Source organism: Pelodiscus sinensis, chromosome 3 (assembly GCF_049634645.1).
Source record: "Pelodiscus sinensis isolate JC-2024 chromosome 3, ASM4963464v1, whole genome shotgun sequence".
NCBI classification, from domain to species: domain Eukaryota; kingdom Metazoa; phylum Chordata; order Testudines; family Trionychidae; genus Pelodiscus; species Pelodiscus sinensis.
The window spans coordinates 10,463,830-10,491,574 of record NC_134713.1 but is presented as its reverse complement, the minus strand read 5'-3'; the positions used below and the strand labels follow the sequence as shown (position 1 = coordinate 10,491,574).

Below are 27,745 nucleotides of genomic sequence, written 5' to 3'. Positions count from 1 at the left end.
GTCAGTGAGTGGGAGTTGGGGGGGTATGTCTACACTACCACCCTAGTTCGAACTAGGGTGGTAGTGTAGACATACCCGGGGATAGTATGGGGCAGGGAACAGGAGGACAGTGGGGGAAGGGGAGGCAGTGAGTGGGGGGCAGGGGAACAAGGGGGACCACCCTCCACTCCAGGGCCAGCCCACAACATGTTGGCACCTGACATAGGGAGCTAAAATAACGCCCCCATAGCCCCTCTCTTGGGCCAAAACTTTGAAAGGTCTCAATTCTCTGGGTCCTCGTGGCAGCGTTCCCCCCCCCCCCCCCCCCCAGTCTGGCACCTGAGGTGACTGCCTCAGTTCACCTCATGGTAAGGCCAGCCCTGCTCCACTCCAAGTGATTGTGTAGGCTGGATGCCAAGGAAATTGATCACTTTCATTTTTACTTCCTCGGCAGGCAGCCAGCCTGAGCACCTAAGCCCCCACCTCCTGCTAGGGGGAGGGGAGGGCTGTCACTCCGCAGGGGGTACTGCGCTCAGCACTGAAGGGCCAAATCTGGGACTCGTAGGCTCCGCTTTGCAGGGTGGGGGAAAGAAGAAGGAATGCCTTATGATTATGACCATGCAGAAGAGGCAGCAAAAACAAAACAAAACAAAACAAAAAAGGGTACGGTCAGAGGCTCTGCCTGCCTGCCTCACCTCGTTACAGCAGTCTGCAGCAGGGAAGAGACTCACCATTTCTTCCCAGAGACCCCAGCACAGCAGTACCCTCCCTCAGAATGCGCCATGCCAACATATCTAGTTCCATGACCCCATCACCCTCCCTGCCCTTGCTCTTACCCGCTTTCATGTCTGTCCCTCCCGTCCCACTGGTCCCTCAAATAAAGTGGTGTCCTACATAGTTGTGTGTGTGGTGTATGCCTAGGGACAGCCCTGCACCAGTAGCACCTACACTTGTAAGCAGTTCAACTGAAATAAGTACTCACAATGGCTGAAATTCACCGCTGGACTGATGGTGAATGTCAGCCCTACTAAATTCCTCAAAATAGCATCTACATGAGTCTTTAAGGGCAACCGTAAGCTATCTCTCTGCCAGCCAACTTAGTTAAGAGTAGAGGCAATTCGTCATCCTCTGGGACCTTATGGATTCCACACCGTCTCTCAAAGATGCACCGTTACTCCACAATTGTAGCCAGCGTCTTGATACATTTTTAGGCAGGCTTTCTCCCACTCCTTCCTGGTGAGAGGAGATGCGTTCATGGTATCTGAGACTGCTCCAAGACTTTGAGCTGCTGCAGTGTGTGGGCTTCCCTTTGTTTCTGCAGGGCTTTTTCCTCCCCTTTTGTTTGTTCCTTGTGTCTTCCGTGAACTTCCCCCTCAGTTTCAGTGGTGGCTTTGTGTCTTTGGCAGGCTGTCTTCTCAGCCTCCTCTGTTTTGTTCTTCTCCTTGACCTGGAGTTTCACCATCAGTAGTGGGTGCTCATGTTCCTTCTGCGCTTACAGGGGCTTTAGCTGAATCAGTTCCATTGAGGCAATATATGGAGCATCTGAGGTAGGGGTTGCTCAAACCCTGGTGCTTGGTCAAATCTATGTGCAAAGCGCTCAGTTCCTCGTCTGAGGGGTTCTTTAAAATGGGATATTCCCCTATTTTTACATCATTTTCAAGGTCTTTGTGTCAGGACCCTCATATGAGTAGTCACAATGAGTGACTCATAATCTTTAACTCTTAAATCTCTCTATGGGTATGTCTACACTAGAAAGTTAGTTCGAACTAACGGACGTTAGTTCGAACTAACTTTCCTATGCGCTACACTAGCGCTCCGCTAGTTCGAATTTGAATCGAACTAGCGGAGCGCTTAGTTCGAACTAGGTAAACCTCATTTTACGAGGACTAACGCCTAGTTCGAACTAGCTAGTTCGAACTAAGGGCTGTGTAGCCCTTTAGTTCGAACTAGTGGGAGGCTAGCCCTCCCCAGGTTTCCCTGGTGGCCACTCTGGCCAACACCAGGGAAACTCTATGCCCCCCTCCCGGCCCCGGACCCCTTAAAGGGGCACGGGCTGGCTACGGTGCCCGTGCCAGGTGCAAGCCTGCCAGCACCCAGCTAGCAGACCCTGCACCTGGCACGGCACAGAGCCACCCACCCGATGCCCCCCAGCCCACCCCCTCTTGCCGGGACCAGGCTGGCGGCTCCCGGGAGCTTGCCCTGGACCGCAAGAGGCGGGCACCTTCCTGGGCTAGTGCGGACATCGTGGACCTCGTCCACGATCTCCGCACTAGGCACAGGAAAGTGGCCGGCTAGGGCAGGAGAGCTGCCAGCCTGGCCACCCAGGACCAGGTGTGCATGAAAATCAAGGGGGTCCACTGAGACCCCCGACACTGAGCCCTGAGCTTACAATGGCCGTACTGGGTCAGACCAAAGGTCCATCTAGCCCAGTAGCCTGTCTGCCAACAGCGGCCAACCCTAGGGACCCTGGAGGGGATGGACCGAAGACAATGACCAAGCCATTTGTCTCGTGCCATCCCTCTCCAGCCTTCCACAAACTTTGGGCAGGGACACCACTCCTACCCTCTGGCTAATAGGACTCCATGGACCCAACCTCCATGATTTGATCTCACTTCCCTTTAAACTCTGTTCTAGTTGTAGCCTTCACAGCCTCCTGCAGCAAGGAGTTCCACAGGTTAACTATTTGCTTTGTCAAGAACAACAACTTTCTCTTACTAGTTTCAAGCCTGCTACCCATTCCTTTCCTTTGGTGTCCTCTAGTCCTTCTTTATGGGAACTCAGGAAGAACTTTTCTGAATGCACCCTCTCCACCCAACCCCTGCTTTTAGAGACCTCTATCCTGTCCCCCCTCCGTCTCCTCTTTTCTAAGCTGAACAGTCCCAGTCTCTGTAGCCTCTCTTCATCTGGGACCTGTTCCCAACCCCTGATCATGTTAGTTGCCCTCCCCTCTCCCAGCCTTTCTCTTCCCCTCTCCCACCTCCTTTTCCCAGTCTCCCCCAGTTTTTTTCAATAAAGACAGAGTCAATGTTGGAAGAAACGTTATCTTTATTTTGTACATCAATAAGAAGGGGGGCTAGGGAAGGGCAAGTGGAAGGAGGTGAGGGAGGAATGGGGTACGAGCCCCCGATGGGGAGGACTGGGCTGGCTCTGCGGGCTTCTGGGGGTGGAAGCTCTCCTGCAGCCCCCCAATTACTCCCTCTCCCCAGATGGCAGCCTGCGGCAAGTGCAGCCGGGCTGATGGCCGAGTGGTGTGATGTGCCCAGTGTGGGCACTCAGGGCACTCCAAGCCAGAACTTCTTTGCAAGCGGGGCACCCCTTAGAACTGTGTGTCCGGGGTGGGGGTCGGGACCCTTTAAGCGCAGCCCTCGGCTAGCCTGAGACAGTATCTCCATGCTCTAAGTCCTCCTTTTATGCCCTGCCGGCACTGCTTCCGGCCATCATTAAGCCCTGTTCAGAGTCCACTCAATGTGGACTTACTAGTTCGAACTAGCAAAACGCTAGTTCGAACTAGTTTTTAGTTCTAGATGCGTTAGTTCGAACTAGCTTAGTTCGAATTAACTAATTCGAACTAAGTTAGTTCGAACTAGCGCTGTAGTGTAGACGTACCCCATCAGATTTACACTTTTAACAGTGCTGGGGGAATGCCAGTTGTCATGCTGTCTGGAGTGGCTACCTCAGGGCAGAGTGCCAGTTAACAGGGAAGATGCCCCCAAACTGGTGGTGTGTTCTAGTGGTGCCTCTGCCTAAGGGGGATAAGGTAGGGAATAGGGAGGGGCAAAGGGGACAATTGCCCCAGCCCTTTAAATTGTTGCTGGAGAGCTGTGCCCGAGCACCAGGCCACACGCTCCAAGCAGCACTAAGGACTGGGGTGGGGGACACTGACTTGCCCCTTCCTCCCTTAGCCCCACCCCTTCCTGGAGCGAGGAGTTTCCCCTCACCATGTTGCCCAGGGGTTCGCAGAGGCTGTTGGATTCTCTGCTACTGGCACATGTGAACTTCTGGATCATTGTGCCTGTTCTACCATGGAATCGCAGGCAGTCCCCTTAGACTTTCTAGTCTATCTTATGACAAAATGGTCACTGACACCAAAATCCTACGCCACATTTAGGTTGCTTCCAGTCCCAAGAGACCACTCGCTGGCCCCAGATCAGTTGGCATGCTGGATCCTACACCAAAGAGAATACTTGCAGCCAGTCCTGTAATAAATGATCTAAAGGTTTATTAACTAGGAAAAAGAAGGAAGAGTGGTATTTACAGGTTAAAGCAAGCCACAGGACTCCTTGTCGCATGTACACACAAATGAGTTACCATCTAGATCCCAAGAGTGACACAGTTGTTGTGATCTGTCAATTCAAAATATCTTTCAGGGCAGACCCACCAACCAGTGGGGGAGGGGACAAAGGGGACATTTTTCCTAGGGCCCAGTGATTCAAAAGGCCCGAGCTCTTTAAATCACCATCTGTACTGCTACATAGTATGCTCCAGGCAGCCCTGGGGTGGGAGGGGGGGAGGAGGCGCTCCGGGCAGTGCTGAGTTCTGGCTGGCCTCAGCTTCACCCCTTCTGCCACAGGCCCCACCCCTTCCAAGAGTGCGGTGCGTCCTCCGCTCCTTACCCCTGTCAGCTCCCCTGCCTGGACATCTCTGGCCTCAGTTTGGTTTGTCTGGCTCTGTGAGATTCCAAACAGCAAAAGAGATGAAAAATCTTCATGGCTAGTAGTTTTATTTCCCTCATCTAGCATTCAAAAAATTGGATGAGTCCTTCTGCATGTACTTCTCCATGGATGGATGGGGCTATTAACAAAGCTATTACCTTCTAATGACCCACTTACATTTTATGTAGATGGTATCATGAACTTTCTGTGGGCACAACCCACTTCTTCAGATGATGGAGTTATTAAAGGTTCAGTTTCTAAATAAATAGGAGATGGGGTGAAGGGAAGAGAGAAAGAAAAAGAAGGAAAAAAAGGGGAAAAGAAATAGTCAATTCGAGTGTCCATGCTACATGAAACTGATAGAGAAGGTGCAAATTATTCTTAAGCACTCTTTTTTTTTTTTATGAATAGAACACTACATTCCACATCCTAATGAATAAAAAACAAACAAAGGGTACTTGAGAACAATTTGCATCTCCTCTATCAGCCTCCTCTACCATGGACCCTCTAATGGACTATTTCTTTCCTCCCCCCCCCTTCTTTTTCCTTCTTTCTTCCCCCCATTTATTTAGAAACTGGACCTTTAATAACTCCATTCATCTGAAGAAGTGGGTTGTTGCCCATAAAAGCTCATAATACCATCTATGTGTTTTGTTAGTCTTTAAGGTGCTGCAAGACTATTTGCTGTTTTTTAAGTTTTTCCAGTAACAGAATAACTCGGCTATCCCTCTGAACCACTTACATTTTGACAGCTCTCCAGTATGGGCTAGGGGAGGGAGGAATTCCCTTGTTTGGATTCACAGGTTCAGAGGAAACATTTTCAAAGTTGTAAAGCAAAACTTTCATATTTTCTTATCGCCCAGAATATAGACATTACAAATGACATCCAGGCATGCAGTAGCTTAAAAAGCATTCCATAATGTCTAAATACATTCTTATATGATTAATACATATGCTGAGCAAAACTCACATACAGGTGAACTGGTCTCATCTCCAGCTATGAGTTTGTCAGTTCTTAGCTAATGCCTGATGTCTCAGAAAGACCAGGTACTGGCTCTGCCAGCATCACAACCTGATGTGTTCTGTTTCTGTCTGAGACAACTCACTGTTACCCATTTTTCATATTGAAAATCAGCTAGGGTATGTCTACACTACCCTGCTAGTTCGCACTAGCGGGGTAATGTATGCATACCGAACGTGCAAATGAAGCCCGGGATTTGAATTTCCCGGGCTTCATTTGCATAAGCCGGCCGGCGCCATTTTTAAATGCCGGCTTGTTCGAACCCTGTGCCGCGCGGCTACACGCAGCACGGGCTAGATAGTTCGAACTAGCAAGCCATTCCGAACTATCTGTACACCTCGTTCCACCTCGAGGTTCGAACAAGCCGGCATTTAAAAATGGCGCCGGCCGGCTTATGCAAATGAAGCCCGGGAAATTCAAATCCTGGGCTTCATTTGCACGTTCGGTATGCATACATTACCCCGCTAGTGCGAACTAGCGGGGTAGTGTAGACATACCCCTATATATTCCCAATACTTGATTACTGTCACTTATTGAGTTTGTAGTCCATAATAAGAGTTGACTTTTGACCCAGAGAGAGATAAGGAAGGTTTCCTAATAGCCTCACCTAGGACACATTAGTCGAAAACCTTTCAGAACTCTAAATAACCTACATCAACTGATTCCCTTTAGCCTCAGTCTAAATGATTACACCTAGTAGGTCAGAGGGTATGTTTTTAAGTCCTTGGTGACTCAACATGTTCAATGTGTAAATAGAAACATTCCTAAACCTGAAATTTTGTCATCAAATATGGTCGTAGGGTGAAGGGCACCTTAGAAACAGATAGAAAATCTGTCTATTAAAACAACCTCAGTGATGATGGTTAAAATACAAAGAATACTGCCTGCCAGTCAGCATCCTTCAGTTTAGATACATTAATGTATGCCAAAGATCGTCAACTGCATTTGCATTGTGTACGTCACATTTGTCAGCGATGACATATCCTGAATAAAGTGTGTTTGCCTTTACGTACTGAAAACAACAAGTGCTAGGGATGATATATGAATTCTCTCTCTCAGTTAGAAACTGGAAACAGCCCTGCTAGCACAGGAGTTAACAATCGAGAATTCATCCTACACATTAACGTTGATTGTTCTATGATCTTCAGAGTCACTGAACTGGCCAACAAGATGGGTCTCTTCTTCTGGAACCTGGCATGAAAACCAGACAAAGGTTAATTCCACGGGATGGCATTTGGCCTGTTTCCTGTCACTCCCCCATTAGTTACAAAGACAATTCTTTCTAATCATATCAGTTGTCAAACCTGTGCAGTCTGCTAGGGCTCCATGTGGTGCTTCTGCTTTGGGGTGTACGGGGCTCCCGGCAGGAGCTCTCGTGCATTTTGGGGGTGGAGCACCACCGGTGCGTCCCTGCCCCTTCCCGTGGAGCTGGAGCTGGGGGGGCACCCTCTCCTCCTCCCCTCCCCCCGCTGCCTCTTTCTGATGGGAATGGTGGGGGGAGGGGAAGCAACTGGTTGACTAGTTTATTTTCTGTCTGATAGGCTTTTGCTTGTTGGGGGGGTGAACTGGTTGATTGGTCTCTTACATTCCTCATTTAGACAGTGCTTGGTCCTGCCGTGAAGACAGGGGACTGGACTTGATGACCTCTCGAGGTCCCTTCCAGTGCTAGTGTTCTATGATTCTATGGTTCTATGTGTCTGGCTGATGCCGTGATGAAGGCATCATATACTGAAGTTCTCAGATCTGGGTCATGAGTTGAATTAAAAAGATGCCCTAGCCCTGCCCTGCACTAAATCAGCAATTCTGAGGTATTTACTGTCTGTTTAAGTAGGGAGACTGTCTCAAAGCCATGCCAAAGTGCCAAAAGCCATTAAAAACCCACACCCTGAGTATTGTAGTGAAGTCAGTGTAGCCCATGGTGTAGACATGGCTGAGCTTGATGGAAGAATTCTTCTGCTGACTTAGCTACTACCCTTGAGGGAGCACAAGATGGGAAAACCCTGATCTAAGAAACATCTACTCTATGTGTAGCAGTGGGGCTGTGCTGCTCTAACACCCAGAGGCTATGTCTACACTGCAGGCTTCTTGCCCAAGAACTTTTTGCACAAGAATTCTTGTGCAAAAATTCTTGCACAAGAGTGAGTTCACACTGCCATGTGCTTATGCTCAAGAGATGTGCTTTTGCATGGCAGTGTGGACGCTCTCTTGCACAAGAAAGCTCTGATGGCCATTTTAGCCATAGGCCTTTCTTGCGCAAGAAACACCTGTTCCTGTCCACACTGCCTTCTTGCACAAGAGCTCTTTCACAAACAGGCTTATTCCTCATGGGGAGAGGAACAACTCTTGTGCAAAAAGCCCTCTCTTCTGATGATCTACTGTAAACTTTCTTGCACAAGAACAGGCTTGTAGTGTGGACGCTCTGCAAGTTTTTGCACAAGAACAGTTGTTCTTGCGCAAGAAGCCTGCAGTGTAGACATAGCTCTTGTGTAGACAAGCCCTTACTTCCGATGGAACCTACCTCACTTACTTCCTCTGTTGTTGCACCTTATGCTCAAACTAGCACAGGATGTTCAGATATTTATTTCTCTCTTCTTCCATTGCTTTCCATCACATTTTTATCTGAGTTTGCTAGTGCTCCCCTCTCCCTACAATATAACCTACTGGAGACCTGAGCTCAAGCAAACGCTCACGACCAGAGTGTGACAGGTCGAAGACAATGTCAGCTTCTAAAAGGCCAGCAGCATTTGGGTGCCTAAACCCTTCTCTCTCAAAGCTAAGGGAAGTTGTTGGGAGGGTGTGGTATCTATTGTATTTGTGACAATACACTGGCAAGAGACCTTAATTGAGATCAAGGCCCCATTGTGCGGTACAAACCCACAATAAGAGTTTCTCCCTACTCTGAAGGACTTTCCATCTGAATAAGCCAGGTAGAAAAAGTGACTTTCAGATTATGACCATTCTTCAGATGGGAACCTGAGCTATGCAGGAAGTTAATGACTTTCTCAGTGTTACAAAAGTAAAGCCAGGAAATGAACTAAGAATTGAAAATATTCTAGCAAACGTCCAGGTATACTGGATTTTCATCCTTGCATCTCCTCCCACCCCACAGACCTGTCCCCAAAGTTTCTCTTTATCATAAAAAAAGGAATTTGTTTTTTAAAATCATGAGCAATTAAGCTGTTTCCCTTGCAGCCTGCCAATACAGGGCCCATCTCTCTTTTTTTCCTCTATTCACATTCACAGCTGCAACACCAAATGCCTTGCAGTTTTGGAAGTGTGCCTGAGAAATCCTAAATGTGACATCAGGGAAGATTTTTGAAGCCTGGCTCCCACGTGTAAATTACTGCCCCATTTAAGAAAGATTCATTGAGTCCTCCCTCTCCCACTAAGAAAGCAGAACTGAGTTATATTCTAATCTTCTAATAAAAGGCAATGAAAGTTGAACTGCCTGGTAGTCTGATTACTTTGCAATTATATCTTACCTCCCAGTAAACAGAATCATCGTAGCAGTTCTCATCCGGCGCTTGTCCCAAGAAAGGCAATTTTAGAATTAAACCTGCAGGAGATTAAATGCAGTGACATACTTTGTTACCTTAACCTTTTATACAGCTTTTTATTTCTGAGAGATTATATATACATATGAACTTGCTGCCTGCTTCTTGGATTCATTTTCAGGATTTCATAGAAGTGTGGCTGGTTTGGAAGGGATATGTTATATGACTCATGCTATGCACCTACAAATATACTGGAAAACAAACCAGACTCTTTTATTACAATTCCACAGTCAGATTCTTATGATTACAGAGATTCTGGGTGTATATCTGGGGCTACATAGTTAGATATTCCAATCTAAAGCTGATTACCTAACCTATCTGACTTATACCCCCGGCATATGGAGAAATAGACATTGAATTATTCACTGCTCCAAACTTTTATTTTAATGAAGTTTCTTTAACTGTTGATAGAAAAATAACCCAACAGCTATGTGACATATATCAGTGGCATCCACTTCAATAAAAACAGGAGATTCACAATGTGATTCTCATTTTAAAATTCTTTACTGAACATCTAGCAGTGGGTGAGGTTGTGCAAGAGGCCAGAGTGGGTAATCAGAGTGGTCCCTTCTATCCCATTTTTGGTTGAAATTGTTTGCACCACAAAGTCCTTCCTGGGCATCCCTCTAACGGTTGCACAGATTTTGGTGTGGTTTGCATCGTACTGACCTGTAATTGCTCCTCCTACCAAAGCAATCCCAATGGTACAACCTAGGGCAGCAGCCTGCATGGGAGCAGAAGGAGAGTCAGTGCCTCTGAAAAAGAGAAAGAGACAAATGGTGAAAGGTTACAATACCACTACCATTTCCAGAGCTGGTACACTGCTAGTTTAGATGCAAGAGATATCTGAAGGAATGTGTCCCTTAGGGTGCATCTACAGAGCAGCACTACTTTGGGTACTTCTGGTATCCTGAAATAGCTATTCTGTATCTTCACAGCATGCCTCTTATTTTGAAACATCTTTTGAAAGAACAGGTGTGCTATTCCAACATCCCTGTAAACCTAGTTCCATGAGGATTAAGGGCCATTTTGGAACAGTAGTTTATTTCGAAATTTGGCTCTGTGTAGATAATGCCAAAGTATGAAATAAGCGATTTCAAAATTGACTCGAAATAAGCTATGCAAATTGTGTCGCTCAAATGGTGTGGCTTAGTTCGAGATAAAGGTGCAGTGTAGACCTTCAGGTTAACATGAAAAAAAAAAACCCCAAACCGAAGTAGAATGCAGCTTCACCAAAGAAGCCTCACTTCTGCCTTATTTATTTATTTATTTCACTCACTTCAACCTGACGTGCGCGGCTGCTGCAATGATGCTTGCAAGACCTCCCAGGAATCCAGGTAAACCATGTAAATTATGGACTCCACATGTGTCATGAATTTTCAGTTTAGAGGAACAGAATGGCTGAAAGGAAAGGAAAAAACACTTTCACGTTAGTGTATGGTTGACAAGTTTCTTTGACCCAGTTAGGCAAATTTATTGGAGGAGAACATGAAATACGTACACATGTTTCATATGTATAGAGAAGGATTTGATCTTAACCCTGAGGTCTCTCCCATCATTTCTATAGCAATTACTCTGCTTAAAGTTTCATACAACATAAACTCACTATCTACACTGGCAGCTTCTTGCGCAAGAACTCTTTTGCGGAAGAGTTCTTGTGCAAAAACTCTTCCACAAGAGAGCGTCTACACTGGCATGTGCTTTTGAGCAAGAGATGTGCTTTTGCGCAAGAGCATCCATGCCAGTGTAGATGCTCTCTTGCGCAAGAAAGCTCTGATGGCCATTTTAATCATAGGGCTTTCTTGCGCAAGAAATTCATGTTGCCTGTCTACATTGGCCTCTTCTGGAAGAGCTCTTGCACAAAAGGCCTTCTTCCTGAGTGGGACCATCAAAGTTCTTGTGCAAGAAGCCCTGGTTATATACAGTAGAACGTCAGTTTACTTGCGCAAGATCACGCGGCCAGTGTAGACAGGCAGCAAGTTTATGCGCAAGAGTAGCCACTTTTGCGTGAAATTGCGCCAGTGTATTCACAGCCAGGCTGTTTGTGCACTCTCTCGGGGTAAAGAGAGATATGCACAGCTCTCTTTAGCCCCCAGGTAACAATTATTTACACTGGGTTTATTGGTAATCAAAGGTGATTTTATTAAATACTAGAAGATTTATCTGGGTGCTTAATTCAATTTTTGTTTTTTGGGAAATAAAATGAAAATGTCCATGCTTCATTTAAATCATTGCTCCAGGATGGGGATGGGGATGAAAGGTTCAGTATGCAGGCTGCCCTGGGGAGAGCGGACTATCCCAGCCTTCTCCCCGTAGCAGCTCGGGGTTGGGTGGGAAGCCCCTCTTTGTATGTTTATTCCTAAGCTGATCTACAGAGATGATACATGAGTACAAATGGGAAAACCATATTCAATAGATTATAACTTTTCCAGTGATATCCCACATGAAGTATTTCACATAAAGCATATTCCAGTTCTCATATTTATAAGCATATTTTCATGAAGCACATGGAAAGTCCCCTCATGCAGCTGAATAGATCTCGTTGTCTATATATGGTACAGGCCTTATTCTGATCGTTCTGTCTACACATCAGGAGTAACTCCAGTAAAATCAATGAAGCTGCAGTGGCACGAAGCCGGTGCAAGTGAGATCAGAACAAGGTCCTTCAAGGTTCAAAAAAGATCTAGACAGATTCATGTAGGTTAGCTCCATCAATGGCTATTAGCCAGGATGGGTAGGAATGGTGTCCCTAGCTTCTGATTGTCTGGAAAAGGATGACAGGAGAGGGGTCACGTGAGGATTGCCTGTTGTGTTCCCCCTCTCTGGAGCATCTGGCGTTGGCCACTGTTGGCAGACCTGATACTGAGCTAGATGGATCTTTGGTCTGACCAAGTATGGCCATTCTTTTGTTCATATTCTACTGTATTTTATACTTACAGTCAAGAATTTGAACCCAATGACAGAGACGAAACCAGCAATGCTACCAATTAACATAGCACCAAACGGATAGATGTCCATGTCAGCGCAGGAACCAATCGCTACTCCTCCTGCTAGGGTGGCATTTTGAATGTGAACCTGTGCAGAACACAAAATCCCCCAAAATAAGAGGACAGCCGTGGAATCGAAGCCGGATTTGTATATGAATAATTAACAGTGCAAGCATCCTGTCTTGACAAGTGATAGTTACACTGTTAAGTATTTCTCAGTGAAATTTAAAGTGCATCTCCAATGCTCTGACGTCAGACTGAGAGTACGTCTACATTGCAGAGTTTTTCGGAAAAACTTCACTTATGTCCACACTGCTATCTCATTCTTTCAAAAAAAAAAAAAAAATCGAAAGAACAGAGGGTTTTTTTCAGACATTGGTAAAGCTCTTTCTATGAGGAAGAAGCCTTTTTTCAAAAGAACTCTTTTGGAAAAAGGCGTGTGTGGACGGAGAAGAGGGAGTTCTTTCAAAAGAAGAGGAAAGAGGTAAAAGCACAGGTGCCCTGGTGGCCACTCCATCCATAGTAATCACAGCTTAAATGCAAGATAGCGTCCATTCAGTGTAGATGCTATCTTTCAAAAAAGCAGATCTCTTTTTCGATGTACTTTGGCAGTGTGAATGTGCTCTTTCAGAAGAAGTTTTTTCAGAAGATCTCTTCCATAAAAGCTTCTTTCAAAAGAAGCCTGCAGTCTAGACATAGCCTGAGGCAGCCAAGGACTGAATGAAGACCAGCAGAGGCCGGTTTTGATTCTACAGCAGAATCACTATCTGTATACAGGGTCTGGATACGAAGATCCGTGAATGTCTATTGGCATCGAGAGTAGGCTACATGGGTAATTAATCAGACTGCTTAATTTCCAAAGCTGCTGCCTAACCTATCTAGCAAGCAGGACAGCTTTGAGGGAAGTCAGAATCTGAGACCCTTTAAAGGCACTCACTCATTAGAGGGGGCAGCAACAGGATCAGGTTGGATAGTAGCCAGGTGTTGACTGCCCCGTTCCCATCAGTTAGGACATTGTGGGGGAAGAAGAACAGCTGCTCCTTCAAGGTCAGCTCCACAAAAGCCACAAGGACAACAGCAGGGACAACATACTTTTTCAGTGTGGACCTAACCCAGCCACTCTGTCCCCACAGTAGTCGGCTCTAGGGAGGTGCAATGAGGTAGCTTGACCTTTGAGTGCCCTTCTCTCTCTCAGTAGAATTAGAGCACCCAGGACCTACCAACTGAGGGTTTTTTTGCCCTGAAAAGAAGCCAATTCAAATGACTACTTGAGGGAACATTTGAACAGGACACTACAAAGGGGGCCAAGACTCCAACTATCTCCTTGCCTCAGAGGATGGTGGTGGCAGCAAGAGGGAATGAAGAGGGACTATCTTTGCTATGGACCTCAATGTAATCCTTGCTTTCTCTTCAAACATAGCCCACTGCTATAGCCACTTGGGGTATGTCTAGACTGCATCCCTCTGTCAACAGAGGGATGCAGATTAGGCAGGTCGACATTGCAAATGAGGCAGGGATTGAAATATCCTAATTTGCATAAAAATGGCTGCCGTGTTTTGCCGACTCAGCACTTGGTCGGCAAAAGCGGCAGTCTAGAGGGGGATCTGTTGAGAAAGAAAGGCCTTTTCGACAGATCACTGCAGGAGGCATAAGGGATCTGTCAAAAAAGGCTTTCTGTCTTGATAGATCCCCCTCTAGACTGCCGCTTTTTGCTAACCAAGTGTTGTCGGCAAAACACGGTGGCCATTTTTATGCAAATTAGGTATGAGATATTTTAATGCCTCATTTGCAATGTCGACCTGCCTAATCTGCAACCCTTTGCTGACAGAAGGATGCAGTCTAGACATACCCTTGGACCAACACTTGGCTTTTAAACCTGGCCCTTCAGTAACACAGCTTGTACCAATGCATTAAGTCCCCTAGTTGGGAGCTGTAGCAGATGCACAAATCTCAGTGGATCTCAGGCCTGCTAAAGGGAGATGGGAAACATGCACAGAGCAGGGTGGGTCACACACATACATCACAATGTAACCTTCACCTTTTTTTGAACCATTAACAAAGGCCCTAGTTTGGCCTGAGTCTGGAGCAAAGGCTCCAGCTAGTTCTTACATTCTCTAAGCCAGCCCATTTAGGGAGAATCAGTCATTGCAATTCTGTGGTAGATTCAATGGTACACATGGAAGTTTTGCTGTGACTCTTACCATATCCAACTTGCCTCTGTGTTCAACCAGGCTTGAGAGGGCAAAGGCCGTGAGTGTACATGCAGCCATGGAAAAGTAAGTGTTAATGACTGCTCTTTGTTGGAGATACTCTGTCTCTGCAATGGCAGAGTTAAAACTGGGCCAAAATAGCCAGAGGAAAAGGGTACCTGCAGGAAAGCAAAACACAATTGAATTGCAGGAGGGTTTTCAGTATCAGATATCCCATTTAGCAGAACAAGCTAGCCCAGAGCAAGTGAACAGGGAAGTGCAATAACCAATGGTTGGATGAGCGGAAAAATAATGCAGAAGCTTTTGACACCACATATAAAAGAGAAGACAAAAGAACCACCCTCTGTGAGCTCCCTTTCCCCCCTGCCTGTGACGGGGATGGGAATTTAGGATGGTTGGGTGCTGGTTCTCCCAAAGACCCACTCTATGGCTCTCCTTACTTCACTCAGAGCCAGATTCTGCTATGCTCAGTCACCCAGAGTAGGATGCTACTCTCAGAGGAACCACTGGGGATACTCACAGAGAAGTTTCTCAATATGAATAAAAGTGGCAGAATCTGGCCTGTAGCCTCTGTCTGTCTAAGGAGATGTCTCCACTGGGAAACTATTTGAAAATTACTTAAATCGACTTAACTCCTGATTTAACAAAATCAAAATGGTGTGTCCTCACTATGGGGAAGCCTTGTAATTAGTCTGAAACAGTCTGCGATAATGTAGACATGCTACCTTGACTTAGAACCCCAGGAAACACAGGGGAGTAATTAGTTTGATTACTCTGGGGAGTAGTTATTTCGAAATAGCAGCACCGGGGCGTCCACATTACTGCTATTTTGAAATAACTATTTTGAAATCAGCGTTATTCCTCACAAAAAGCAGGAATACAGATTTCTAAATAAGGCTATGTCTACACTACAGAGTTTTTTCTGGGATACCAGAGGTACCCCGGGAAAAACTCTGCCGTGTTCAGGGAATGGAAGAGGGAGAGGGAGAGGAATTATTTAAGCTTAATACCAAAGTGGACACAAGAACAAATGAATATAAGCTGGCTAGTAGTAAGTTTAGACTTGAGATTAGATGAAGGTTTCTAACCATTAGAGGAGTGAGGTTCTGGAACGGCCTTCCAAGGGAAGTAGTGGGGGCAAAAGATCTATCTGGCTTCAAGATTAAACTAGATGGGTTTATGAAGGGGATGGTTTGATGAGATAACATGATCTTGGTAACTAATTGGCCATTCATTATCAGTGGGAAATAGGTCAATGGAGGGATGATAGGAATTACTAGAGAACTTTCTGGGTGTCTGGCTGATGAGTCTTGCCCACATGCTCAGGGTTTAGCTGATCGCCATATTTGGAGTTGGGAAGGAATTTTCCTCCAGGGTAGATTGGCAAGGGCCCTGGAGGTTTTTCGCCTTCCTTTGTAGCATGGGGTACAGATCACAGCTAGAGGATTCTCTGCATCTTGGGGTCTTCAAAGTATTTGAAGGCTTCAATATCTGAGATATAGGTGAGAGGATTATTCTGGGAGGGGTGGGTGAGATTCTGTGGCCTGCACTGTGCAGGGGGTCAGACTAGATGATCATAATGGTCCCTTCTGACCTTAAAGTCTATGAGTCTATGAGTCTATGAATACGTCCGCTTTTTTGGATCAGTTTCCGAAAAAGCAGGCATGCTCTTTCGGAAGTCCTTTTATGAGGAATAAGGGCTCTTCCAAAAGAGGACATTTTCCCCACATTTGTCCCTGTGTAGCTGGGCCAAATGTTGGAAAAACCTCTTGCGAAAAAAGAATCGGAAATAGGTACGCAAATTGCGATTCACAATTTGCATACTTTTTTCTGAAAATAACCTGCAGTGTAGACATAGCCTAAGTGGCCCATTATTTTGAAATAATGGGCTTGGTAGTGTGGACGTTTCACTTATTAATTTGATCTAAGGGGGGGTTCTTTTGAAATAAAGCCTTAGTGTACACCAGGCTTAAGTTTCTCTAGCTATAAAATTAACACAGTACTAGTAGTTACCTACTTAGCAAGATGTGACCTCATTAATTAGAGCTGGTTGAGAGTTTTCCATTGAATTTTTTTTCCAAACAGAAAATTGCCTTTTTCTCTGAAGTATACTTTTTGTTAAAAAAAAACCACCACTGGAATTTTCTGTTGTTTATTGCAACGAAAAACCAAAATAATTTGGGTTGCATTGAAAACATACATCTGCAGCAGAAAATAGTCTGCTGCAAGGACAGTGAGAAAGAATAAGTCTCAGATGAAGGAAGGAGTGCTCTCCATTCTTTTGGCAGTACACTTCTCTTACTTACCAATCATGGCAAATATGTCTGAGTAGTAGGATGACTTTTCATTCTTATGTCCCTCTTTCAAACCGGAACGATACAGCACTCGGGCTGCAGCTAACCCAAAATAGGCTCCGAAAGCATGGATAGTCATTGATGCTCCAGTATCAGTGGCCTGCATCAGGGAAAAATATGCATCCTAAAACTGGCACCATCCATACCAGGAACATGGAGGGGACAGGATGCTAACAAAGGAGGAATGTGGGTGAGTTTGTTGTGCACCTTCTGTGGTGGATATAGAAGTTGAAGATAATACAGAACAACACAAAGATTGAAAAGGGATCAATAACTCTTATGCACTATTTAAACAAGGCACTTTTCTAGTGATCATTTATAACAATGCTACACAGTTTAGTTGTTTAACAGAGATTGGTCCAAGCCTAACCCTTGGCCCTCATCATCCATGAATCATGGGAAGGCTCACAATCTCAGTCCCAAATTGACTCCTCTTTTACTAGTGAGTGAATGAAACCCCCAGATTGGAACACTTTCATATGTTTGAGTGTTAGAAATCTGGGTTTGGATGGAAGTTCTAATGGCTTAAGACAGCATCTCTAGTTTTTCTTAAAAATGATCTTATATACTATAAACTGTGAGACTTATCTGTCAACTTTTTGCAAGGCCGTAGAGCATTCTAGGGGAACTGCTGAGCAGATGTATACAGATATTGGAGGAGAAAGACAGGGGAAGGGATGGATGGCTCAAAGATCCCTGGTCTTGGGAGTAAAGTCTGAACTAAAGACAATGAAAAAAGGAGTCAGGGGATCTCCTGAGATCTGGGTGAACAAGTCTCATACTGGGCAGGGGACTTTCTTTAAAAAATTAGATGGTACCATTACTTTCAAAACTGCTCTTTGGGCTCTGTGATGCAGAAAACCAGAATCACACCTTTAGATCAAAAAGTTAAGTTGCTCTTCATTGCTCTTTGCAAGCCATTTGCCAATAATATGCAAGATATTCCTATCATCTTTTACCCAAAAAAGGACACCAGGAGAGGACTTTGAAGCATTCAATAGTCACAAATTATTCAGTAGCCATGAGTTAGCCAAGAGAAAGAATTCACAAGTAAGCTGAGGAAGACCAAGTTGTGTCATACACACTGGAGCAGTATCTAAGTTTGAAGCTAAACAATGAGATATCCAGAGAGGAGAAGCCAAATGGAGAAGAGAAGAAGAAGAAGAAGGAGAGAGATCTGATTCACCCCTGTGAGAGAGCAAATCAATGGGAAATAGAATTTTCCATTCAGAAAGAACTGTTTGTTATAACTAGACAATAGTAGCTTTTCCTGCTCAGTAAATGTATGGTTCCTACCCTTAGTACGTTCACAACAAGATGTTCATTGCATGAAAAGATTGCGATTTCCAGAATGGTCATGATCAGCATCTGGACTGGACTTGTTTTCCCCAGGAGGGCTCCAAATGAAATCAAGACGGTTGCTGTACTGAAGTCTGCATTTATCATACTGAATTTAAGAAAAAAAACAACAACAACAAAAACAGTTTAATGAGACCAGAAATGAAATGGGACCCCAAACTTGTATAAACACACCATAAAGCTAGAACGCTCAAGAAGTGAGATATAAGCAAACTGTGTTCTGCTAGTTGTAGATAAAAAAGCTTCTTAGTCCTGTTTCAAAATATGGGGCCTATCATGTGCTGTGGGACAAATAGTGGGTCCCAAGGAAGGTTACATTCATGCACAGATTGCATTCTTACCAAGCAGGATGAAATTATATGGAAGTCTTCATGCCACTGACTATTCAATCACTTGTACAAAGTGGAACAGCTTGGCCAGGAGAGATCGAGACCAACCGCCCTGCTGAGTTATCTGTGGCCTGGAGTTGCTCACTCAGGAGGGGGGAAGTTAAGTTCAAGTTCCTGCCCCAGGGTCAGGATTCAAACCTGGGTCTCTATATCCAACGTAAGTACCCTAACCACTGGGCTAATGCTTATCAGGAAGATAAAGAAACACAGTGTTCTTAAAATGACCCTGAAAAATGTTTTCCCAACTGAAACTAATCAGGTCAGATCTCCAAAACATTTTCCCCAGCTTTAATGTTAACCCCAGAATGACCAGGGATTTTCTTGAAGGGGAGGCAGTCACAATGGATTCTGTTAGGGCATGTCTACACAGCAGGGCTAAAGCCGAAATTAGCTACGCAACTTAGGTTTCGCAATTGACATAGGTTAAGTCGAAATAGCTTATTTTGGCTTTTGGCGCTGTCTACACAGCAGGAAGTCCGAGGTAGAGCACTCTTCCTCCGACTTCCCTTACTCCTCATAAAACGAGGGTTACAGGAGTCGGAATAAGAAGACCTCCAGCTTGACATTGTTTCGACATTATGTTGAAATAACAGTTTGTAGTGCAGACGTGGAGTATGTTATTTCAGAATAATGTCAGTTATTTCAAAATAACAGTGCTGTGTAGATATACCCATAGGCTGTGTCTAGACTGGCAAGCTTTTCCGCAAAAGCAGCTACTTTTGCGGAAAAGCTTGCCAGCTGTCTACACTGGCCGCTTGAATTTCCGCAAGAACACTGACGATCTCATGTAAGAAATCAGTGCTTCTTGCGGAAATACTATGCTGCTTCCGTTTGGACAAAAGTCCTTTTGCACAAAAGTGCCAGTGTAGACAGCTCAGATTTGTTTTGCGCAAAAAAGCCCCGATCGCGAAAATGGCGATGGGGGCTTTTTTGCGGAAAAGCGCGTCTAGATTGGCACGGACGCTTTTCCGCAAAAAGTGCTTTTGCGGAAAAGCATCTGGACCAATCTAGACGCTCTTTTCCGCAAATGCTTTTAACGGAAAACTTTTCCATTAAAAGCATTTCCGGAAAATCATGCCAGTCTAGACATAGCCATAGGGACTAGTGAGAGGCATTCAGAGGCCTGTTATGTTATTCCTGCTACTCCATCAGAAACACTTGGGTGTTGTTTCTTTTAGTGCCAGTCTCTTAGTTATTCTTTGCATACTCTTCCAAGCATTGCAAAAACACGAACAGGCTGTCGGGGAGAAAGCCACTGGCTGGGCCTGGGAGATGCCTTTTGTCTTGGGTAGGTAGAATGATTCCCATGAACCATTGTGAGAGCTCATTTGCATGCAAATGATTATTACAATTTATCATCACCACAGTTCCCCTCTTATTATCTGTCTGGATCCAAAGCGTATTGTCATCTATGGGAAAGCTCCCCTTCACTTTAAGTGGCATGGGGCCAGGCCCATTGCGTGGCACTGTGGTCAGGGGATTTTTGGTGTGGAATTAACTGGGGGCACCATTGGGTTTGGGAGGGAGTGACACTCACCTTTTCACGTTAATATGAATTTTTTGTTCCTTCATGTGCCAAAATCCTTGCACCAGGGTACCCCACTGGAGACCAAGCGCAGCAATGAGCATGTTGATCCCTACACTGCTGAATCCATATTTCTTCAGGAAGGTCATCAAGAAACCAAAGCCAACAAATATCATCACATGGACATCCTGAAAGACTGAAAGGACCAGGGATCCATCAGGAGGAGGCATTTGGGGAAACAGAGAGGCAATTCTTTTACTACCTAGCTGTCTTTTTATTTGCTAGAGACCTATGCCACCCAACCAATGCTGATAGCCAAGATATAGATAGAATCCACCCAAATATATTTACTGTCTGTAAAATGGGGAAATTTCTGCACTTAATTTTCACTCTGGGCCTGACCTCATAGTCATAAAATTGCTAGGCAACAATTTATTCCTTTAATCTCCACAGTAAATGGAATACTTGGCTTGAAGTTCCATTCTCCACGAGTATTATGTGCACATGCTTTCTATTGTCAATCTGCCACCTCTTCCATGAAAGGCTTGCAGGAGCAGGGCCTGAAATTGTAATCCATAAAACTAGATAGAATGTATTAAGTGTTATGGCTCTTGCAAAGCCATTCTGTAAATTCTGTACAGAGGATACATCTGTAAAACTTGCATGAAAACATCTATTGTGGCGTTTACAGAGAAACAGCCCGTTTGCTCTGCTTTCATAGAAATGAATGGGTAACTTCTCTATAAGTAAATATTGGAATGGGTTTTCTGTAGCTCCCTATTTCTTCCGGAAAAATTCATTGCGGGCATAACAAGATACTGTGAACTTAACCCTGGGTTGAACTTCATTGACTTAAATGCATTTGTGGCGTAAAGTTACTGGATACACCCAAGTGGGAATGCATGTTGCATCACAACATGATTAAATTCTTACTTTTTTCTACTCTCAGTCAACCTACGCCATGTACATTTCCTGAGAAGCAGCCAGCACAGTAATTGTGTCCCTCCCAGAAACAGCCCTGAGTAGCAGGGGGAGGTTCTGATGGAGGTTATGGTTTGTACTATCAGTATGTTACTTGTGTAACCCTTTTGCCAGCCAGAGTTGGCAGAAACAAGGGTTGGGTTCAGTATCTAGAAGTTCCTTTTCAAACAATACAACAGAAAAAATGGCTCAAACCCCCACCCAGTGACCTGGGACAATCACACACCTTCCCTGGACCTTTGAAGAGGCAATATTTCCCCTCTCGCAAGCACAGAATCTGAGTGTAGCAAAAACCTTTAATGAGAGGAAGGAAGTAACTCAGCATTCATTTGGAAAAACACTGCAACTAGGGCCCATAAAAATAAATCATCAGCCAAAAGACCCACTGCAAGTAAGCTAGGCAGCGTCCTTTTCCTTCAGGTTCTTAAATGCAGCAACCCAAAAGTCCCTTTAGTTTGTCCATACCATCCCTGTGTCCCACTCACAGTTGCTCTTTTTGGTCAGTGCAAACCCAGAGTTCAAATTTCACTTGAAGAACTCACCTCCCAGGCTGGATGGAAGGGAGGGGTTGAGAGGCACCTTACATGCTCCACCGCTTTGATGCTCACTCATGACCCCAACAGCCAAATGGCACACCTCTCTGCCAGCCCTCCGACTGGCTATTCACCAAAATGTCTTTAGGGCCCTCTATTTAACACAGTTGCCAGTGATTTCAGCTATTCACAGGGTAGCCTCACTGCCAGTGCACACTAGGCAATCCTTTGCATCAGAAACACTGTCTCAAAGTAGATCTAATACTTAGACTTACATTTCAGTGATTTAAGTTTTACCACATATAACAATACTGCCAACAAAGACCAAATTAGCTCTGTTATTATTACACGGAGAGAATAAGAGTCAAATGGTTACAACCTTTAAATAGTACCTACACCACTAGATACAAATGTTTATCCCCATTCACTCTCAACTCATTAAACTTTGGAACCCATGACCCCTGCTTAGCATGTGCCGTTTAGCTGAGGGTAAGTTACTCCATTGGGGTATTCCAGGTAGTTTTGTTGTCCTGGATTCACATAACCAACCTTTATTACTTCTGCCTCCATAATAAGGAGCTGGGGATCCAACACGAGCTGAAAGTGATCATTAGGGCAAGCAATCCCATCACTCTGAGGAGGGTGGGTAAGCCCATGCAAACGAGATCAGTTTCTGAAGTTCTTTTCCAGAGCTCACCACCAGATGTCAGGGGAGAGCCACTCAGACTCTGATTCCACTTGCTATTGTTTACAGTCGGTTCATTCGCCAAAGAAACAAAACAAAGAAGTTTGTTTAACCTAACCAATCAATTATATCTATATCTAGCATGACAGTGCCAGAAGACTGGGGAGGGTGGGGAGAGACCAGATAACAATGGTCAAATATGTTAAGGGCTGTTATAAAGAGGATGGTGATCAATTGTTCTCCGTGTCCACTGAGGGTAGGACAAGAAGTGATGGTCTTAAACTGCATAAGAGAGATTTGGGTTAGATGTTAGGGAAATACTTCTAACAATATGTTCTGGAATCAACTTCCAAGGGAGGTTGTGGAACTCACTAGGTTTTAAAAACTGGCTGGACAAGCATCTGTCAGGGTGGTCTAAGTTTACCTGGTGACCCTCCAAGGTCCCTGCACAACTATATTTCTATGTCTACCCTAGAAAAAGCATTGTATTGCACTGTGTCAGTCTTATAGGCTATGTCTAGACTGCAGGCTTCTTTCGAAAGAGACTCTTTCGAAAGCATCTTTCGAAAGAGCCTCTTTCAAAAGACCGCGTCTAGACTGCAGGCGGATCTTTCGAAAGAGAAATCCGCTTTTTCGAAAGAGAGCACCCAGCGAGTCTGGATGCTCTCTTTCGAAGACGGCCTCTTTACATTGAAGAACGCCTTCTTTCGAAAGAGGAACTTTCGAAAGAAGGCGTTCTTCCTCGTAAATTGAGGTTTACCGCCATCGAAAGAAAAGCCGCGTTCTTTCGAAATAATTTCGAAAGAACGCGGCTTGAGTCTGGACGCAGGGGAAGTTTTTTCGGGAAAAGGCTACTTTTCCCGAAAAACCCCCTGAGTCTGGACACGGCCCTATAGTTGGCTCTAGCTGCATAGAGAGGATATGAAAATAATGCAAATGTCTGGGTGAAAATCATCCTGCTGCAGAGCTGCTGTCTATAGCCCTGGGCTAACCAAGTCCCAGCCTCCAAATGACAAGCAAAAGGGTCCTGCTAGGGGCTGTAGGAACAGTTTCTATAGCATTCTGCTAGGGAGTTGTGCTGTTGTGACGACCAGGTCTTTAGCAGGATTCCAAAAAGAATTAGATAAATTCATGGAGATTAGGTTCATTAATACTTCTTAGCCAGGATGAGTGGGAATGGTGTCCCTTTCCTCTCTTTGTCAGAGGCTGGAAATGGATGACAGGAAAGGGATCACTTGATGATGATCTGTTCTGTTCACTCCCTCTAGGGTATCTAGCATTGGCCACTGTCGGAAGATAGGATACTGGGCTAGATGGACCTTTGGTTTTATCCAGTACGGCCACTCTTATGTTCTTATGTATGTTGACCCTACCAATTTAACAACCCATTTTGGTTCATTTCATAGCCAAAGGATTTTAAAATAGCAAATTTCATGATTTCCGCTATTTAAATGTGAATTTTCATGGTGTAATTGGGTTTTGACTCAAAAAAGCAGTTGTGTGAGTGTATGGGGGTGGGAGGGTGGGGGTCACAAGATTATTGTAGGAGGGTGGGTTGCAGTGCTGCTACCCTCATCTCTGCACTGTTGCTGGCAACAGAGCTGCCTTCTGAGCTGGGCAGCTGGAACGTGGCAGCTGCTGGCCGGAAACCTAGATCTGAAAGAAGAGCCATTGCCAGCAGCAGAGCAGAACTAAGGGCAGCATGGTATGGTATTGCCACCCTTGCTTCTGCACTGCTGCTGGTGGGGCACTGCTTTTAGAGCTAGACCTCTGGCCAACAGCCATCACTCCCTGGCTGCCCAATTTTGCAGGTAACACAGATGTAAGGATAGCAATACCATGAGCCCCCTAAAATAACCTTGTGATTCTCCCGAAACTCCCTTTTTGGTCAGGACCTTCAGTTTGAGAAACTATAGGCACCCTGTGAAATTGGTATAGTATAGGGTAAAAGCTCAAAAAAAAGACCAGATTTCATGGTCTATGACATGTTTTTCATGGACATAAATTTGATAGGACTCTACGGTCAACCCAAACCCTAACCCTCTTGCACTTCTTAACCTTGCTATCAACACTCTACATCATGGGGCCCTTCAAATGTCATGGGCTTGCTCTGCTTTCAGGACCTTCCTCCTACATCCTCTTCATGTCTTCTAGGAGCCAACCAAACCACACCTGACCCCACTCAAGTGATCGAAGATCCATAATAACCTATTCTATGTCACATCCTCAAGCAGATCCAATGGGATTCCAGATAGGTGCAGCTATTCACACTAGTAGATCTGATTAATATCTATATTAATCTAGTCCTAGAAGCCTTGAAGCATATCAACACCTCATTGTGCTAGATGCTGTACATATATAGTGAGATTCTGACTCTGCCTTGAAGACCTTACAGGCGAAGTTTAAGGCTAGATTAAATACATTTAACCAATAGATGTTGGTGAGGGAAGGAGGAGAGACTGAAAAAAGAATCTGCCAAAATGGCATCAAACTTTTTAAAGTGTAACTAACAAACAAAAATTCGTAAGGATTATATGTTATAACTTTCCCAAATGCCATGATCCAGGGAATGTTATCTTTTGCAGAACCAGGGTTAGAATCCTAGTCAGTGGTAACTGCATATCTTTCCCCTTTCTTGGTACCGTTAGTTATATAGAATAAACAGAACTAAAGCACTGATAAGAAACAATATAATTCATTCTAACAGAATTCCTGCACGGTGCTAGTAATCACTCAAAGGACTCAGCTTCTCCAAATCTTATCCTGCTCTACAAACAATAATACTTACATGGATATAGAAATAGATCATCCTTCGTGATGCGCTGGTCCTCCTGGTATCTTACAAAGATCCCAAATAAAACGATGATTAACGCCTCCAGAAAAATCGCCAGGAGAGAGAATTTGAACCTCATGTTGGTAGTAAAGGCTGAAGGCATAGTGAGAGCATTCTAGGCTGCAAGGGCTTGATAAAGAGAGAGGTTTGCTGTTCTCCTTCAATGGGGCTGGATGATATTGCCAAGAAGAGAGACTAGCCCAGTGTCACACCCAGTGGGGGAGGAGGAGTAGTATGGTTCAGTCAGTTGATTTCTATTCCATAGGCTGCTTCTGGGTACAAAATGCTATTAAATGCTACAAGGGTTAAGCTGGGTGACTTACATGTTTCACATAATTTGTAGTGCAAAGTTTCTCTTCTAGTCCTTTTCTAGTCATAGGTAATATTGTCACAATGGTACTTAAGAAAAAGGAAAACAACAGTTTAGAAATCTGGTGAATGTAGCTATTAACTCCAAAATGCAATAGCATTTGGTCAGCTCTCCAAGATAACTTTCTCTAATGGAAAAAAAAAAGGTGGCGGGGAGGGCGGGGGGGAGGGGGGGGGAGAATCCTTTATCAGGTATGAAATATAAGAAATCACTTAACCCTTAGCAATGGGACTGTCTTGGCATAGAGAATTGGTTTATACTCAATCTAAGACGCGCCCCTTGATTCTGTTTTATCATCTCTAAAGCATGCAAGAATAAAGTGGAAAATCTTTAATGAATATAAGAGGGAAGAGGTTAAACCATATATTTTTAAAAAAGAATGTCCTTGTACTTTGTAACAAGTAAGGCTTAGATGACTAACACTTCCCTTCCCTTATTTATTTTTGGTTCTGGACTTCCAACACTCTGGTCATCTGAAGAAGTGGGCTGTGCCCACGAAAGCTCATGATACCATCTACGTGTTTTCTTAGTCTTTAAAGTGCTACCAGATTATTTGTTGTTTTTAAAGTTTTTCCTGTTACAGACTAACTTGGCTACCCCTCTGAAACTGAAAGATTTGTAATGCTGTACTTCACATTTCACTATTCAGCTTAATTATGCCCTGGTTGAAGCAGGAATTATTTCAGGGAAGTTCTATGGTTTGTTTTATACAGGGATCAGACTAGATGATCCCATCTGGTTTTGGAATGTATGAATCTATAGTTATTTGTTTGCATCTCTCTTAGCTTAGACATAAAAAATAGGTCAATAAAGCTGCAGGGCTAGCAAAAATACTGATCAGTGAATACTTTCTTGAATAAAAGAACAATGTTTGAAGTTCACTAAGATTTGAGGGGGTAATATGAATATTCAGACAGCCACTGGTGTGTTTGTGAAACTGTTTGCCAGTCCTGAAAATTTTATCAATTGTAGTGCAAGTTTTTATTTGAATGAACATTCAACCCAGAGAGTTCCCTAGTTGTGAGTTGCTATTCACTATTCTCTTGAGTTCACTGTACAATGCTTGGGTGACACAAAAATGAACGCAATTATTTTATGTATGAAAAGTAGAATACTGAGTACGAAGGGAATATGCATCTGCACATAGCACGGCTGGAATAATCTGTCCTGTTCTGGGGTGGAGTGTTGAAAAGGAATTCTGCTACATAGGAAAGGATTCAGATAAGTATTACAAGAATGAGACAAGGACTCAAAAACACACCTTACGCCAAAAGAGATTTTAGGAGCATGGTTTATTTAAGCTTATTGAAAAGAGGATTGAAAGGGGACCTAATCATGGACTGTATTTACCTGTAAAGGCAGAAGATATGTGGGTCTCTTCTGGCTGAGGGTCTCTCCTCTTGTATGTGTGGCATGTCAGATCAAGTTAAACAATCTCCAGCTCTTCAGTGTTCAGATATCAGCAACTCTGTCAGATTGTACTTGCAGGGAGGGGAAAGATGCTCTCTGGATACAAAGCATCTTCCAATGGTGGAATTTTCTCAGTTGTCTGTCCCAATCAGATTATGATTTATTAGCTGCAAACATGCTGAAGTGTGAGCTTAATTTAGAGGATTTTAGCCACTAACTAGAGAACATTGTGCCATATCAAGGTTGATCAAATTCATATGTCCATGCTTTGAATGACTATCTGCTTCATTTTAATGGTGCAGAGAAGCAGAACAGGTTTGAGTCTCTTAACCAGAGCCACAATTTTCCAATATTCTGCATGTTGACTTGTATATTAACTCTCACACAAATATGTCAAAAGAACCTTATTTAGGTTTCAGAATCAAGCGCCAGACTATTTATGCCAGATATGCCAGATTTATGGTTGCCTATACAACCTGAATTATGGCTCCTTCTGCATCCAACCTGTGCACTGAATAAGACAGGGATCTTGTTTTAAAACAAGCATGTGATCATTTTGATAAATGCATTCACAACAAGGGAGCTAAGTTAAAGCTGCTTTGTCAAGCAGAAATCTGGCATATCTTGATTTTTGACGGATGGGGTTGCAACCTTAATAAAGGAGATTTTGAATATAATTTCCTAGATTTCTCTAAAAAATACAAATTCAGATTTATTTATGCTTACCCAGGATACCCCTCCCATTTATAAGCCATCTCTAGGGACAGAACCCCCTAACAATCAGCACACACAGCAACGACTTGAGTACAGAACTCACAAGGGTAGCTACTAGAAAAAGAAGGTTTTTTCCTATCATGTAAATTGAGGGCTACCGGGGGAAAGCCCGGTGCTTTCTTCTTTGCC

At 44.3% G+C, this 27,745-nt stretch overlaps 1 protein-coding gene across 1 annotated transcript; it reads right to left on the bottom strand.

The window, feature by feature from the left end:
* Positions 1-6,084: 6,084 nt before the first annotated feature.
* RHAG (Rh associated glycoprotein) lies at positions 6,085-25,230 on the bottom strand. The gene is made up of 10 exons (XM_006137027.4): positions 25,018-25,230; positions 20,043-20,226; positions 18,054-18,204; positions 16,710-16,857; positions 14,395-14,561; positions 12,144-12,281; positions 10,486-10,607; positions 9,876-9,961; positions 9,135-9,208; positions 6,085-6,843 (listed from the first exon to the last, which is right to left on the bottom strand). The coding sequence occupies exons 1-10, from the start codon at positions 25,163-25,165 to the stop codon at positions 6,766-6,768; spliced, it is 1,296 nt and encodes a 431-aa protein (XP_006137089.2). The 5' UTR covers positions 25,166-25,230; the 3' UTR covers positions 6,085-6,765.
* Between the last annotated feature and the right edge of the window lie 2,515 nt (positions 25,231-27,745).